We start from the raw sequence: 19,092 nt of genomic DNA on the forward strand, positions 1-19,092 counted from the left end.
TGGAGGAGGGAGAGGTGGGTTTACCTCTAAAGTTAAGAAAGTAACGAAAATTACTCTGACCTCCTTTCTGCTTATTGCTTTTATCTTGAGGAAGAAAGGAACCCTTCCCTCCTTTAATATCTGAGATAGTTTCAGCCAAACCAGGCCCAAACAAGATCTTACCCTTGTAGGGGATCGCCAAAAGTTTGGACTTAGATGAAACATCCGCAAAGCAAGACTTTAACCATAAGGCTCTGCGAGCTAGGACCGCAAAACCAGAAATGACTTGTAAAGAAGCATCCGTAATAAAGGAATTGGGTAATTTAAGGGCCTTAATCCTGTCCTGGAGTATCTGATCGAATAGAATCAGACAACGCATTAAACCAGTAAGCTGCAGCGCTGGTGACAGTGGCAATACACACCACAGGCTGCCATTGGAGACCCTTGGTGGACATACATTTTCTTTAATAATGCCTCCAGCTTCTTATCCATTGGATCCTTAAAATAACAACTATCCTCTATGGGAATAGTAGCCGTCTTATCCAAAGTGGAAATCGCCCCTTCCACCTTAGGAACCGTTTGCCACGACTCCTTAGTCCGCTATAGGAAACATTTTCTTGAAAATTGGAGATGGAGAAAAAGGAATACCAGGTCTCTCCCATTCCGAGCAATAATCTCTGTAGCATGGTCTGGCACAGGGAAAATCTCCACCACAGAGGGAACATCAAAGTACTTGTTCAGCTTACTAGATTTCTTAGGGTTGGCTACGACAGTTGTATCGGAGTCGTCCAAGGTAGTCTAAACCTCCTTAAGTAGCATGCGGAGGTGTTCTAGCTTAAATCTGGAGGATACAACTTCAGCATCAGAAGAAGGAATTATACTGTCTAAGTCTGAGACTTCACCCTCAGACGCTACAGTAGTGTCTTCTTCCTCTGACTTGTGGGAAGGAGCATCTTGGATAGCCCCAACTTGTTCAGAAACCTTACTGATTCCTTAAGTTTCCTTTTACGCTTTCCTTGCAACATGGGAAAAGCGGACAATGCCTCAGAAGATACATGGGTAGCAATATCCTGCAAAGAAAATCCTACCGGATTATTAGATTAAAAACGCAGGGCACTGCATGTGGAGACTGAAAAGATTGGGATGCTTGAGGAGAAAGCTGCTGCATATCTGATACAGGAGACACCTGAACAGCATCCGCCTTAGCTAATGGTGGCTCATAATCAAAACACAGCTGGCATGAAACAATTTGTAAAGCCTCTTCCATCCATGCAAAAGTAATGTGAAAAATAAAAAAATAAACAGTTTTTAATAAAAATTTAATTTAAAGTTCTGTGCCTTTTAAATGAATCTTTAATGTAGGAAGTAAATCCAGCAATAAACCCCAGGCAACCCAAACACCTCAGTAGCTTCACTGAGGTGCCTACCTGTCCTGCAGCCAGAAGAAGAGTCTTACTCCCAAATGTCCGTTTCAGACCTGTAACGAATTAGAAATTAATTTTACACACGGAGCAGCCGAACCTGCGTCACCAACTCAAGCTGACAGCGCAACTGAAAGCGTGCCTAACAGACTAACCCGCCTTCATCAAGAACCCTCCCCTTTTAATCAGAAGCGGACCCGGCGTTCATAGTACAAAGAAGGGAGAAAACATGACCGCAACAAATAAGTAAAAGTTCTGCCCGTATCTCAACCGGAGCAAAAAAACACAGCTGAGCCACCAATTCAAAATAAAAAGTCTCTCCTCTCTCCTCACTGTCTCCCAGTGCCTGCCAAACTGCCCATAAATTAACCCTTCCATAGTTGGTTAATGTAAAGCGCTCTGTTCAAGCAGCATTTAACTGCTGTAGTGCCAATATTCTTCTGCTTGTTCTTTTCCAAAGAAAAATATAAATGGCACTTACCTGAAAAACAGTCTGTCCGGCAGCAGGACAGCTCACCTGGTTTGAGAGGATGTCATACCTCACACTGACCTGTGGAAAAGGAAAGAATCTGAGTAAACCTACTCAGGCTTTCGGATTAGGGCAGCAACAACCTTGGTAAAATGCAGAGAGGATTGTACCTCAAAAGTTACTAATTGCTCAGAAGCCACCACTGCCCTACTGAAGAGACTGACGTGGACTAAGGCTAGACCCCAGGAAAGATCAGAGTAAACCTACTCTGCTTAAAAATAATAAAATCTTGATTGAAGAAAACTTCTTATCAGATACCTAAACTTCACCGCCTCCTTGCACTGTAGGCAAAGAGAATGACTGGGGGATTGTGGGTAGGGAAGTGATATGTATCAGCCTCTGTGTCATTAGAAAGAAATATATATATTTTAATACAAAACCAGTTTAGCTGACTTGTATCTAACTGCTATGCACCTGCATTTCAAGCTCTTTATTGGCTAATGTATGTTTTTTCCTAAGGAACTGATGGATTTTGATGAAGTTGCAGTTTACTTCTCTAAGGAGGAGTGGGAAAGGTTAACTGAAGAACAAAAAGTGCTGTACAACGAGGTGATGATGGAAAATTACCAGACGCTCAGATCTCTGGGTAAGAAAAACATTTGTATTGTTAGAACAGGCCAGAAAATTGAATAAAATTATAAAATGAGGCTAATTAGTGACAGTTATGTAGCAGGGTTAGGTGTGTGCGCTACCGTATCTTATTGGTACCCTTGCATTTTATAATATTAATACCCCTGTATTGTATAGTATTGGTACGCTTGCATTTTATAATATTAATACCCCTGTATTGTATAGTATTGGTACGCTTGCATTTTATAATATTAATACCCCTGTATTGTATAGTATTGGTACGCTTGCATTTTATAATATTAATACCCCTGTATTGTATAGTATTGGTACGCTTGCATTTTATAGTATTAATACCCTTGTATTGTATAATATTAATACCCTTGTATTGTATAATATTAATACCCTTGCATTTTATAGTATTGGTACCCTTGTATTGTATAGTATTGGTACGCTTGCATTTTATAATATTAATACCCCTGTATTGTATAGTATTGGTACGCTTGCATTTTATAGTATTAATACCCTTGTATTGTATAATATTAATACCCTTGCATTGTATAGTATCGGTACCCTTGTATTGTATAGTATTGGTACCCTTGTATTGTATAATATTAATACCCTTGTTAGAACAGGCCAGAAAATTGAATAAAATTATAAAATGAGGCTAATTAGTGACAGTTATGTAGCAGGGTTAGGTGTGTGCGCTACCTTATCTTATTGGTACCCTTACATTTTATAATATTAATACCCCTGTATTGTATAGTATTGGTACGCTTGCATTTTATAATATTAATACCCCTGTATTGTATAGTATTGGTACGCTTGCATTTTATAGTATTAATACCCTTGTATTGTATAATATTAATACCCTTGCATTGTATAGTATTGGTACCCTTGTATTGTATAGTATTGGTACGCTTGCATTTTATAATATTAATACCCTTGTATTGTATAGTATTGGTACCCTTGTATTGTATAATATGAATACCCTTGTATTGTATAGTATTGGTTCGCTTGCATTGTATAGTATTGGTACGCTTGCATTTTATAATATTAATACCCTTGTATTGTATAGTATTGGTACGCTTGCATTGTATAGTATTGGTACGCTTGCATTTTATAATATTAATACCCTTGTATTGTATAGTATTGGTACGCTTGCATTTTATAATATTAATACCCTTGCATTGTATAGTATTGGTACGCTTGCATTGTATAGTATTGGTACGCTTGCATTTTATAATATTAATACCCTTGTATTGTATAGTATTGGTACGCTTGCATTGTATAGTATTGGTACCCTTGCATTGTATAGTATTAATACCCTTGGATTGTATAGTATCGGTACACTTGCATTGTATAGTATTAATACCCTTGCATTGTATAGTATTAATACCCTTGCATTGTATAGTATTGGTACCCTTGCATTGTATAGTATTGGTACCCTTGCATTGTATAGTATTGGTACGCTTGCATTTCATAGTTTTAATACCCTTGCATTGTATAGTATTGTTACGCTTGCATTTTATAGTATTGGTATGCTTGCATTTCATAGTATTAATACCCTTGCATTGTATAGTATTGGTACCCTTGCATTGTATAGTATTGGTAGGCTTGCATTGTATAGTATTGGTACGCTTGCATTTCATAGTATTAATACCCTTGCATTGTATAGTATTGGTATGCTTGCATTTTATAGTATTAATACCCTTGCATTGTATAGTATTGGTACCCTTGCATTGTATAGTATTGGTACCCTTGCATTGTATAGTACTGGAATGCTTGCATTATATAGTATTAATACCCTTGTATTGTATAGTATTAATACCCTTGCATTGTATAGTATTGGTACCCTTGCATTGTATAGTATTGGTACCCTTGGTATGCTTGCATTGTATAGTATTTAATACCCTTGCATTGTAAAGTATTGGTATGCTTGCATTTCATAGTATTAATACCCTTGCATTGTATAGTATTGGTACCCTTGCATTTGTATAGTATTAATACCCTTGCATTGTATAGTATTGGTACGCTTGTATTTTATAGTATTAGTGTCAGGGTGCCAGGAATCAGACTGAGACGAGAAGTGCAAAAATAATCACACCTTTATTAATAGCAAAAAATAATAAAAAGTCCACAAGTCAAATAACAAGCCAGGAATCAAAACCAGAGCTGCTAGTCAGACGAGCCGAGTCAGGAGCCAAGCCAGCGATCAGGAACCAGGAGGGACGTCAGACAGCCAGGTAATACACAGGAGCTCTCACAAACAGGTCTGAGACAACGCAAGGGCAAAGTATACTGAACAGAGGCCCTTTAAATAATAAGTGATAACATCACAATTCTGAGACTGCATCCTGTCTCACACGGATAATGTACACCAGTCTGGCCATAAAAGGAAGTGCAGGAAATGAGCAGCATCCCCCACAATTATTATACTTTATTTATTAAGCGCCAACATATTCCGCAGCGCAGTCCATGGATACAATTCATTTAAATAAAACAATACAAGACTTGTAAGATACAGGACAAAATTTACAAACACATACAGGAGGGATTGAGGGCCCTATTCCCGTGGGAACTTACAATCTAGAATGCACCATAGTCGGCAAGAGAGGTGAGTAAAATGGCTGCCAGCAGCACATGGCAAACAAAACAGGGAAAAAAGTAAATTTATGCTTACCCGATAAATTGATTTCTTCTATGATACGACGAGTCCATGGATTCATCCTTTACTTGTGGGATATTATCCTCCTGCTAACAGGAAGTGGCAAAGAGCACCACAGCAGAGCTGTCTATATAGCTCCTCCCTTGACTCTACCCCCCAGTCATTCGACCGAAGGTACAGGAAGAAAAAGGAGAAACTAAAAGGTGCAGTGGTGACTGAAGTTTTAAATCAAAAAAATATAATCTGTCTTAAATTGACAGGGCGGGCCGTGGACTCGTCGTATCATAGAAGAAATCAATTTCTCAGGTAAGCATAAATTTACTTTTCTTCTATAAGATACGACGAGTCCACGGATTCATCCTTTACTTGTGGGATACAATACCAAAGCTACAGGACACGGATGAACGGGAGGGACAAGACAGATGCCTAAACAGAAGGCACCACTGCTTGAAGAACTTTTCTCCCAAAAATAGCCTCCAAAGAAGCAAAAGTATCAAATTTGTAAAATTTGGAAAAGGTATGAAGTGAAGACCAAGTCGCAGCCTTACAAATCTGTTCAACAGAAGCATCATTTTTAAAAGCCCATGTGGAAGCCACCGCTCTAGTAGAGTGAGCTGTAATTCGTTCAGGAGGCTGCTGTCTAGCAGTCTCGTATGCGAAGCGGATGATGCTTTTCAGCCAAAAAGAAAGAGAGGTAGCCGTAGCTTTTTGACCTCTACACTTTCCAGAATAGACAACAGAGAAGATGTTTGACGGAAATCTTTGGTCGCTTGCAAGTAAAACTTCAAAGCACAAACCACGTCCAAGTTGTGCAACAGACACTCCTTCTTAGAGGAAGGATTAGGACACAGGGAAGGAACAACAATTTCCTGATTAATGTTCTTATTAGTAACAACCTTAGGAAGGAATCCAGGTTTGGTACGCAAAACCACCTTATCAGAATGGAAAACAAGATAAGGCGAGTCGCATTGCAATGCAGATAGTTCAGAAACTCTTCGAGCCGAAGAGATAGCAACTAAAAACAGAACTTTCCAAGATAGAAGCTTAATATCTATGGAATGCATAGGTTCAAACAGAACCCCTTGAAGAACTCAGAGAATCCTCGCTTAGATAAAATCAAGCGTTCAATTTCCAGGCAGTCAGCCGCAGAGAAACTATATTTGGATGCTGGAACGGACCTTGAATGAGAAGGTCCTGTCTCAGTGGCAGTGTCACCGGTGGTAGAGATGACATTTCCACCAGGTCTGCATACCAAGTCCTGCGTGGCCACGCAGGTGCTATCAAAATCACAGAAGCCCTCTCCTGCTTGATTCTGGCAATCAGACGAGGAAGGAGAGGAAATGGTGGAAACACATAAGCCAGGTTGAACGACCAAGGTACTGCTAGAGCATCTATCAGTACTGCTTGAGGATCCCTTGATCCTGACCCGTAACAAGGAAGTTTGGCATTCTGACGAGATGCCATCAGATCCAATTCTGGTGTGCCCCATTGATGAATCAATTGTGCAAACAGCTCCGGATGGAGCTCCCACTCCCCCGGATGAAAAGTCTGACGACTTAGAAAATCCGCTTCCCAGTTCTCCACTCTTGGGATATAGATTGCTGATAGATGGCAAGAGTGAGTCTCTGCCCATCGAATTATTTTGGAAACCTCTATCATCGCTAGAGAACTCTTTGTTCCCCCTTGATGATTGATATATGCCACAGTTGTGATATTGTCCGACTGGAATCTTATGAATCTGGCCGAAGCCAGCTAAGGCCACGCCTGAAGCGCGTTGAATATCGCTCTCAGTTCTAGAATATTTATTGGAAGGAGAGCCTCCTCCTGAGTCCACACACCCTGTGCTTTCAGGGAATTCCAGACTGCACCCCAGCCCAATAGGCTGGCGTCCGTTGTCATTATGATCCATGCTGGCCTGCGGAAACATATTCCCTGGGACAGATGATCCTGTGACAACCACCAAAGAAGAGAGTCTCTGGTCTCTTGATCCAGATTTATCTGAGGAGATAAATTTGCATAGTCCCCATTCCACTGTTTGAGCATGCATAGTTGCAGTGAACTATGTCCATTGTTGCAGTGAACTATGTCCATTGCCGCTACCATTAGTCCAATTACCTCCATACACTGAGCCACTGACGGCCGAGGAATGGAATGAAATGCTCGGCAGGTGGTTAAAATCTTTGATTTTCTGACCTCCGTCAGGAAAATTTTCATGTCTACCGAGTCTATTAGAGTTCCCAGGAATGGAACTCTTGTGAGAGTGATAAGTGAACTCTTCTTTATGTTCACCTTCCACCCGTGAGATCTTAGAAAAGCCAACACGATGTCCGTGTGAGATTTGGCTAGTTGGTAAGTTGACGCCTGAATTAAGATATCGTCCAGATAAGGCGCCACTGCTATGTCCCGCGGCCTTAGAACCGCCAAAAGGGACTCTAGCACTTTTGTGAAAATTCTGGGAGCTGAGGCTAATCCGAAGGGAAGAGCCACAAACTGGTAATGCTTGTCCAGGAAGGCGAACCTGAGGAACTGGTGATGATCTTTGTGGATAGGAACGTGAAGATACGCATCCTTCAAATCCACGGTGGTCATATATTGACCCTACTGGATCATTGGTAAAATAGTTCGAATGGTCTCTATCTTGAAGGACGGGACTCTGAGAGATTTGTTTAGGATCTTGAGACCTAAAATCGGTCTGAAGGTTCCCTCTTTTTTGGGAACCACGAACAGATTGGAGTAAAACCCCTGCCCTGTTCTGCTTTTGGAACTGGGCAGATTACTCCCATGGTATATAGGTCTTCTACACAGCGTAAGAACGCCTCTCTTTTTGTCTGGTTTACAGACAACCGTGAAAGATGAAATCTCCCCCTTGGAGGAGAATCTTTGAATTCTAGAAGATACCCCTGGGTCACGATTTCTAAAGCCCAGGAGCCCTGAACGTCTCTTGCCCAAGCCTGAGCAAAGAGAGAAAGTCTGCCCCGTACTAGATCTGGTCCCGGATCGGGGGCTGCCCCTTCATGCTGTCTTGGTGGCAGAAGCGGGCTTCTTGGCCTGTTTACCCTTATTCCAAGTCTGGTTAGGTCTCCAGACTGACTTGGATTGAGCAAAATTCCCCTCCTGCTTTGCGGCAGGGGAGGAGATAGGGGGACCACCTTTGAAGTTTCGAAAGGAACGAAAATTATTATGTTTGGTCCTCATCTTATTTGTCTTATCCTGATGAAGGGCATGGCCTTTTCCTCCAGTGATGTCGGAAATGATCTCTTTCAGTTCAGGTCCGAATAGGGTCTCACCCTTGAAAGGAATAGCTAAAAGCTTAGATTTTGATGACACATCAGCAGACCAGGACTTAAGCCATAACGCTCTACACGCTAAAATGGCAAAACCTGAATGCTTTGCCGTTAATTTAGCCAGTTGAAAAGCGGCATCTGTAATGAAAGAATTAGCTAGCTTGAGAGCCCTAATTCTGTCCAGAATATCATCTAATGGGGTCTCAACCTTAAGAGCCTCCTCTAGAGCCTCGAACCAAAAAGCAGCTGCAGTAGTTACAGGAACAATGCACGCTATAGGTTGCAGAAGAAAACCCTGATGAATAAATATTTTCTTTAGAAGACCCTCTATTTTTTTATCCATCGGATCTTTGAAAACACAACTGTCCTCAATAGGTATAGTTGTACGCTTAGCCAGGGTAGAAATAGCTCCCTCCACCTTAGGGACCGTTTGCCACGAATCCCGAATGGTGTCAGATATGGGAAACATTTTCTTAAAAGTAGGAGGGGGAGAGAACGGAATACCTGGTCTATCCCACTCCTTAGTAACAATCTCCGAAATCCTCTTAGGGACCGGAAAAACATTAGTGTAAGTAGGAACCTCTAGATATCTATCCATTTTACACAATTTCTCTGGTGGAGCTACAATAGGGTCACAATCATCCAGAGTCGCCAAAACCTCCCTGAGCAACAAGCGGAGGTGTTCTAGCTTAAATTTAAAAGCCGTTATATCTGAGTCTGTTTGAGGGAACATCTTTCCTGAATCAGATAGCTCTCCCTCAGACAGCAATTCCCTCACCCCCAACTCAGAACATTGTGAGAGTACATCGGAGATGGCTAATAAAGCGTCAGAGGGCTCAGCATTTACTCTCACACCGGACCTACTGCGCTGCCCCTGCAACCCAGGCAGTTTAGATAAAACCTCTATGAGGGTAGTATTCATAACTGCGGCCATATCTTGCAGGGTGAAAGAATTACACGCACTAGTACTTGGCGTCGCTTGTGCGGGCGTTAATGGTTGTGACACTTGGGGAGAATTAGATGGCATAACCTGATTCTCTTCTGACTGAGAATCATCCTGCAACATACTTTTATCAGCTAAAATATGTTCTTTGCAATTTAAGGCCCTTTCAGTACATGAGGGACACATTTTAAGTGGGGGTTCCACAATGGCTTCTAAACACATGGAACATTGGCTTTCCTCAATGTCAGACATGTTAAACAGGCTAGTAATGACCACAAGCAGGCTTGAAAACACTTTATTTAGTGAAGAAATAACAATCTTGAAAAACTGTACTGCGCCTTTAAGAGAAAAAAAGTATACAAGTTTTGCAAAACTGCTTTAAAACAATCAAATCATTTCAATTTTATGATATAAGCATCCAAACTATGCAGCTAAGTTTGCCCCAAAAGGAAAGGAACACTTAACCCTTACTAGAAAAAACGGATAATTAATAAACGTTTAAATCAAGAAAAAACACCCCCTGCACCTTCCCTCAGGGGTCTGTAAAACCGGGTTAAAGCTTCAATTTGGCCCAATACAGCTCACAAGGGCCCACCGGAGTTGGAGCTTGCTGCTTGCCTGTCAAAAACAACTGCGCAACTGAGGCGCGAAAATAGGCCTCGCCCATCTCACTCAATGTCTCTCAGCCCAAATGAACCGCACCAGAGTGGTCTAAAACTAGCCATGTGGGTTCCTAAACCCAAAAAGAAGCCATGTGTACCCTCTCATTAAGCATGAAAAACGTTCCTCATGAAAACGTTATCAGCACTCCCAGTTAAATAAACGTTTGCCCACAAACATTCAAAACTCAGTGTCAACCTTTTTTTTTTTTAGCCCATATATGCAAGCTTAGTAATACCCCTCTATATCTTTTAGGATTATTGCTTACCCTTTCCCTCATGGGCATACTGTCAGCCAATTCTGAAATACCACAGTCTCTCCAGAAAAAAATTACTGAACATACCTCTCTGCTTATAGTATGAAAAATGTTCCTCACACTGAAGTTTCTTAAGTACTCCTCAGCCATTCTGTGGGAACTGCTCTGGATCTTAGTGACAACTGCTAAGATCATCAGCCTCCAGGCAGAAGTCTTCATCCATCTGCTGCCTGAGGGAAAATAGTACACACCGGTACCATTTAAAATAAAAAACTCTTGCTTGAAGAAAATAAAAACTAACATTTTATCACCTCTTTCACTTTACCCTTCCTAGTACTTAGAGTAGGCAAAGAGAATGACTGGGGGGCGGAGTCAAGTGAGGAGCTATATAGACAGCTCTGCTGTGGTGCTCTTTGCCACTTCCTGTTAGCAGGAGGATAATATCCCACAAGTAAAGGATGAATCCGTGGACTCATCGTATCTTATAGAAGAAAACCCTGACAGTCGGATATGGAAGGCACGGAGGAGGGCAGGAGCATGAACATCAGAGGAGGGAACCCATGAACGCTCCTCCGGACCGTAGCCCCTCCAGTGAACCAAATACTGTACGCGGCCCCTGGATATATGAGAGTCAATAATGCTGCTGACCTCATACTCCTCATGGTTGTCAACAAAGATAGGATGGGGACGAGGCAACACAGTGGTAAACCGATTACAAACCAATAGTTTCAAGAGGGAGACATGAAAAACATTGGAGATGCGCACTGCAGGAGGAAGGTCAAGAGCGTAGGCCACAGGATTGACCCGTCGGATTATTCAAAAAGGACCAGCATAACGGGGAGCCAGTTTATTGGAAGGCACACAAAGATTCAAGTTGCGGGAGGACAGCCAAACTCTCTCACCAACCTGGTAGGAAGGCGCGGGCAGACATCTACGATCAGCCTGAAACTTTTGGCGCTGCATAGAACGATGAAGGCAATCCTGAATCTGCACCCACGTGGAACGGAGTTGCCGGAGATGGGCCGGCATCTAAACTTACATTCTTGCATTTCAAATAAAGATACCAAGAGAATGAAGAAAATTTGATAATAAGAGTAAATTAGAAAGTTAAAATTTCATGCTCAATCTGAATCACAAAAGAAATTTTTTGGGTACAGTGTCCCTTTAACTGGACTATTGTGGCACTTCTTTGGACTGTTTGTACCACAAGGTAATATTGTGCCATCTACTAGTATATATTTCTAGCTCTTTAATAGAGCTTATTGTATAATATTGTTTTTATCCCAAGGGAGATCCGTTAGTGTACTAGCGCTGATTTATTCTTGTGTCTTTTGTTCCAACATCTTCATTTCCTAATATTGGCAGCTTTTCACTGATCTCTTTTTTTTCCTACATATCTTTTATATAGATTTTTTTTTTATAGATATATTTTCTCTTTTGTGATTGATAAAATGACTGAAAACCCTGATAACAATTTTGGTAACAACTTATCAAGGGAAAATAGGCAGGAGTGTTTAATATACTTAATATTGATTCAGAGATTATCTTGCCTAACACTGACCCTAATAAATTGTTTAGAAGGTTAGAAAAACTTTTACAACAGGATACTAAGGATTGGCAAGATCTAATCATTTTAGATAATTACAGTATATCCTACATAATGTGGTCCCAAGGGGGCTAAGATTATTTAAATAGCCCTCATTTAATTTAGAGGAAGTAGAATACACTTCAGAGTGGGAAAGTGCCCTACTTGATTGTTCTATTAAATTAATTAAAATTCTCATCAAATATCGTGAGTACAAATTGGGGAAATTAAAAATAGATATTGATTATAGGGGAGACCCATCGTTTATTGAATGAGTCTGCTACCTATAGTGTACTGGATGTAGACCCCACCACTAGGTTTGTTAGGGATCTTAAAAATATGCTATGTAGAGCTAAGGATAAGCTAATAATATCTAATGAAGAGTACCAATTTCTTCTTGAAATCTCACCTAAGGGGCTTCAACAGTTAAAAAGATATTGAAAAAGCATTGGAGTATCCTGAAAACAGACCCCATTTTAGGATCTCAGTTGATGGAAAACCCTCCAGTAATCTTTTGAAAGCGGAAACCTGCAGGCACCAAGTAAACTTAGGAATCCTACACCAGTAATCACCAGATCTAACTGTCTTACAGCTCCAAAATGAATTTATGCATGTAGGAAGACGGTGTGTAATATGTGTAGCCATGTAGATAGACATCCAAAATGTCTTAATTGGGATAGGACCATAGAACTTGATATTAAATGCAGAACTACCTGGGATTCTACTTTAGTGGTATAGCTGCTTATATGTGGGTGTGGCTTGTTATATGTGGGACGTACCAAGAGAAAGATAAAAACAAGAGTTAATGAGCACTTATATAACCTCAAAATGGCTAGAGAAAAACCATCACAGTATCTCTAATCACTTTTGTGAGGCACATAATTGTAACTCATTATCTTTGAAAGCGAGGGTGATAGATTAGATACCTCCAAATGTCCATAATAGCCTGCTGGCCTTAAGACAACAGGAGACCTACTGGATTTATAAAATTGGAAGTTTACATCTCAGTGGTCTGAATGTTGACTTAGATCTAGTAGCCTATATGTTGCACTTCTGATAAATAAACTCCACAGTGCGATCTGGGTTGGGTGAAATTAGGGTGCTTTAATATGAACTGCAATAAAATGGAGAACACTCATCACTGAGGGAACAAGTGAGTAACTGAACACAATAATACAATATATAAAGCATAACATAACTGAACACAATAATACAGTATATAAAACATAACAACTGTGCAAGTGCAGTACAGAATTATTTTGATTAACATCCAAATGCAGAGTCAACATGTGCTCTGTCTGCTGAGAACATCCTTCCCCAAAGCTGCACTAAGGAAGATGCCACATGTCCTATAATCGCACTGCATTTACTTTCACTTGTCACTGGAACATTAGCTACTAGCTAGACCAGTTTAATCTATTATATTCCCAGCTATGCTTATAAGAATCATCTCCCTTACCTGCAATAAAATGGATGACACTCATCACTGAGGGAACAAGTGTGTAACTGAAAGAAGGTTCCCCTCAGAAACAAGTAACTAAGGCCTAGATTTAGAGTTTGGCGGTAGCCGTCAAAACCAGCGTTAGAGGCTCCTAACGCTGGTTTTTACCGCCCGCTGGTATTTGGAGTCAGTCAGGAAAGGGTCTAACGCTCACTTTGCAGCCGCGTCTTTTCCATACCGCAGATCCCCCTACGCCATTTGCGTATCCTATCTTTTCAATGGGATCTTTCTAACGCCGGTATTTAGAGTCTTGGCTGAAGTGAGCGTTAGAAATCTAACGACAAAACTCCAGCCGCAGAAAAAAGTCAGTAGTTAAGAGCTTTCCGGGCTAACGCCGGTTTATAAAGCTCTTAACTACTGTGCTCTAAAATACACTAACACCCATAAACTACCTATGTACCCCTAAACCGAGGTCCCCCCACATCGCCGCCACTCTATTAAAAATTTTTAACCCCTAATCTGCCGCTCCGTACACCGCCGCCACTTACGTTATCCCTATGTACCCCTAATCTGCTGCCCCTAATACCGCCGACCCCTACATAATATTTATTAACCCCTAATCTGCCGCCCCCGCTATCGCTGACACCTGCATATTTTTTTAACCCCTAATCTACCGCTCCGTACACCGCCGCAACCTACATTATACCTATGTACCCCTAATCTGCTGCCCCTAACACAGCCGACCCCTATATTATATTTATTCACCCCTAATCTGCTGCCCCCAACGTCGCCTCCACCTACCTACAATTATTAACCCCTAATCTGCCGACCGGACCACACCGCTACTATAATAAATGTATTAACCCCTAAAGCTAAGTCTAACCCTAACACCCCCCCTAAGTTAAATATAATTTAAATCTAACGAAATAAATTAACTCTTATTAAATAAATTATTCCTATTTAAAGCTAAATACTTACCTGTAAAATAAACCCTTTTTAAAGTAAAATAAACTTTTTTAATTTAGAATAGGGTAGGGCATTTTTTTATTTTGGGGGGCTTTGTTATTTTATTAGGGGGCTTAGAGTAGGTGTAATTAGTTTAAAATTGTTGTAATATTTTTCTAATATTTGTAAATATTTTTTTATTTTTTGTACTTTAGTTTATTTAATTGTAGTTATTTGTAGGTATTGTATTTAATTAATTTATTGATAGTGTAGTGTTAGGTTTAATTGTAGGTAGTTTATTTAATTAATTTATTGATAGTGTAGTGTGAGGTTTAATTGTAACTTAGGTTAGGATTTATTTTACAGGTAATTTTGTAATTATTTTAACTATTTTAGCTATTAAATAGTTATTAACTATTTAATAGCTATTGTACCTGGTTAAAATAATTACAAAGTTGCCTGTAAAATAAATATTAATCCTAAAATAGCTACAATATAATTATTATTTATATTGTAGCTATATTAGGGTTTATTTTACAGGTAAGTATTTAGCTTTAAATAGGAATAATTTATATAATAAGAGTTAATTTATTTCGTTAGATTTAAATTATATTTAATTTAGGGGGGTGTTAGTGTTAGGGTTAGACTTAGCTTTAGGGGTTAATCCATTTATTAGAGTAGCGGCGAGATCCGGTCGGCAGATTAGGGGTTAATTATTGTAGGTAGCTGGCGGCGACGTTGTGGGGGGCAGATTAGGGGTTAATAAATATAATATAGGGGTCGGCGGTGTTAGGGGCAGCAGATTAGGGGTACATAGGTATAATGTAGGTTGCGGTGGTGTACGGAGCGGCAGATTAGGGGTTAATTTTATAATGCAGGTGTCAGCGATAGCGGGGGCGGCAGAATAGGGGTTAATAAGTGTAAGGTTAGGGGTGTTTAGACTCGGGGTACATGTTAGAGTGTTAGGTGCAGACGTAGGAAGTGTTTCCCCATAGGAAACAATGGGGCTGCGTTAGGAGCTGAACGCTGCTTTTTTGCAGGTGTTAGGTTTTTTTCCAACTCAAATGGCCCCATTGTTTTCTATGGGGGAATCGTGTACGAGCACGTTTTTGAAGCTGGCCGCGTCCGTAAGCAACGCTGGTATTTAGAGTTGCAGTGGCGGTAAATATGCTCTACGCTCCCTTTTTTGGAGCCTAACGCAGCCATTCTGTGAGCTCTAAATACCAGCGGTATTTAAAAGGTGCGGGGGGGAAAAAGCACGTGTAGCTAACGCACCCCTTTGGCTGCAGAACTCTAAATCTAGCCGTAAGTTTCCATTCCCTGCAGCAGGTGCTCTGGTAAATGTGTCCTCTCTCTACAAACAGGAGTTTAGCTTAGAGTGTCAATGCATCCTCACTAAGAGAACCTTAACATGTTATTAGAATATTATTTTGGGTGTGCCTATTTTTACATTCTTTACATATATGTGTACATGGATAGATGTGACCATTACACATAGCAGCATTTTTACTATTATATTTCTTGCATTTCCATTCAAAGTGAAACACTAGTTCTTAATGAAAAATATCTAATTATGTAATTAACATTGAGAGTATTTTTATTATTTTCCATTTGGCAATATTGCAATAGTTTTTAACACATTAATTTAATTTTATATGCTGTTATGAAGTTTATGAATTAATCTACTGCATGTGCACGTTGTATAGAGACTTCATGTAAGAGTGACTATTGTTCATCAGAGAGCGCTGTTTGCACTTACGATATGGAATATATCAGTTTTTTTTTACAACTAACTGCAGTGGCGTATTTAGGTTTTGTGCTTCCCCCCTACCCCTCACCTTCCTGGCTCCCTTGCGATAAAAACAATATTATGCAATAAGCTCTATTAAAGAGCTAGAAATATATACTAGTAAATGGCACAATATTACCTCGTGGTACTAACAGTCCAAAGAAGTGCCACAATAGTCCAGTTAGGGGCAAAGAGTAAAGGTACTTTAGTCTCTACCAGCCGATGCAGCCCTCACTCAGTGGTATTTTCACAAACCAAAGGAGATGATGCGCTACGAAGACAATAGGAGAAGCGCAAAATGGCTTAATAGTTTTAATAAATAACAAATAGTGCAATAACACATACGCCTTGATATTTTTTGGTCTGGATGTTTCATGACATTTTCTTTTCATGGCATTTGCAAAGTAAATATTCACCACCACTAACAAAAAACTTGCTACACTCAGGTGGGTTGATTTAAGCCTGCAGCACCTCAGAAGGTTTGGAGGGAGAGAAAAAAGGGAGAAGGAGAACATGGAAGGAGAGGACAGAAAGAAAGGAGGGAGATGAGAAAAGAAACACACAGACTCTCTCAATCTGACACACACTTTCACTCACAAACTCTTACACTCTCTCACAGACACACACGCACTCTTCTACCCTATCTCTCATACACTGTCTCACAGACACACACACACTCTTCTACCCTATCTCTCATACACTGTCTCACAGACACACACGCACTCTTCTACCCTATCTCTCATACACTCTCTCACAGACACACACACGCACTCTTCTACCCTATCTCTCATACACTGTCTCACAGACACACACGCACTCTTCTACCCTATCTCTCATACACTCTCTCACAGACACACACGCACTCTTCTACCCTATCTCTCATACACTGTCTCACAGACACACACACACTCTTCTACCCTATCTCTCATACACTGTCTCACAGACACACACACACTCTTCTACCCTATCTCTCATACACTCTCTCACAGACACACACACACTCTTCTACCCTATCTCTCATACACTCTCTCACAGACACACACACACTCTTCTACCCTATCTCTCATACACTCTCTCACAGACACACACACACTCTTCTACCCTATCTCTCATACACTGTCTCACAGACACACACACACTCTTCTACCCTATCTCTCATACACTGTCTCACAGACACACACGCACTCTTCTACCCTATCTCTCATACACTGTCTCACAGACACACACGCACTCTTCTACCCTATCTCTCATACACTGTCTCACAGACACACACGCACTCTTCTACCCTATCTCTCATACACTGTCTCACAGACACACACGCACTCTTCTACCCTATCTCTCATACACTCTCTCACAGACACACACGCACTCTTCTACCCTATCTCTCATACACTGTCTCACAGACACACACGCACTCTTCTACCCTATCTCTCATACACTGTCTCACAGACACACACACACTCTTCTACCCTATCTCTCATACACTGTCTCACAGACACACACGCACTCTTCTACCCTATCTCTCATACACTGTCTCACAGACACACACACACTCTTCTACCCTATCTCTCATACACTCTCTCACAGACACACACGCACTCTTCTACCCTATCTCTCATACACTGTCTCACAGACACACACACACTCTTCTACCCTATCTCTCATACACTGTCTCACAGACACACACGCACTCTTCTACCCTATCTCTCATACACTGTCTCACAGACACACACACACTCTTCTACCCTATCTCTCATACACTCTCTCACAGACACACACGCACTCTTCTACCCTATCTCTCATACACTGTCTCACAGACACACACGCACTCTTCTACCTTATCTCTCATACACTCTCTCACAGACACACACGCACTCTTCTACCCTATCTCTCATACACTGTCTCACAGACACACACGCACTCTTCTACCCTATCTCTCATACACTGTCTCACAGACACACACGCACTCTTCTACCCTATCTCTCATACACTGTCTCACAGACACACATGCACTCTTCTACCCTATCTCTCATACACTCTCTCACAGACACACACGCACTCTTCTACCCTATCTCTCATACACTGTCTCACAGACACACACACACTCTTCTACCCTATCTCTCATACACTGTCTCACAGACACACACACACTCTTCTACCCTATCTCTCATACACTGTCTCACAGACACACACGCACTCTTCTACCCTATCTCTCATACACTCTCTCACAGACACACACACACTCTTCTACCCTATCTCTCATACACTCTCTCACAGACACACACGCACTCTTCTACCCTATCTCTCATACACTCTCTCACAGACACACACACACTCTTCTACCCTATCTCTCATACACTGTCTCACAGACACACACACACTCTTCTACCCTATCTCTCATACACTGTCTCACAGACACACACACACTCTTCTACCCTATCTCTCATACACTGTCTCACAGACACACACGCACTCTTCTACCCTATCTCTCATACACTCTCTCACAGACACACACACACTCTTCTACCCTATCTCTCATACACTGTCTCACAGACACACACACACTCTTCTACCCTATCTCTCATACACTCTCTCACAGACACACACGCACTCTTCTACCCTGTCTCTCATACACTGTCTCACAGACACACACACACTCTTCTACCCTATCTCTCATACACTCTCTCACAGACACACACACACTCTTCTACCCTATCTCTCATACACTGTCTCACAGACACACACACACTCTTCTACCCTATCTCTCATACACTCTCTCACAGACACACACACACTCTTCTACCCTATCTCTCATACACTGTCTCACAGACACACACGCACTCTTCTACCCTATCTCTCATACACTCTCTCACAGACACACACACGCACTCTTCTACCCTATCTCTCATACACTCTCTCACAGACACACACGCACTCTTCTACCCTATCTCTCATACACTCTCTCACAGACACACACGCACTCTTCTACCCTATCTCTCATACACTCTCTCACAGACACACACGC

At 41.1% G+C, this 19,092-nt stretch overlaps 1 protein-coding gene across 1 annotated transcript in view; it reads left to right on the forward strand.

Annotated features, from left to right (window-relative positions):
* LOC128638242 (myb-related transcription factor, partner of profilin) overlaps positions 1 to 19,092 on the forward strand; it is a 144,538-nt gene that overhangs the window by 21,303 nt on the left and 104,143 nt on the right. Inside the window, exon 2 of the mRNA XM_053690095.1 lies at positions 2,389 to 2,515. Within this exon, the coding sequence (XP_053546070.1) occupies positions 2,395 to 2,515 (121 nt within the window). The 5' untranslated portion in view covers positions 2,389 to 2,394. The remainder of the gene's footprint in view (positions 1 to 2,388; positions 2,516 to 19,092) is intronic.

Source organism: Bombina bombina, chromosome 8 (genome assembly GCF_027579735.1).
Source record: "Bombina bombina isolate aBomBom1 chromosome 8, aBomBom1.pri, whole genome shotgun sequence".
NCBI classification, from domain to species: Eukaryota; Metazoa; Chordata; class Amphibia; order Anura; family Bombinatoridae; genus Bombina; species Bombina bombina.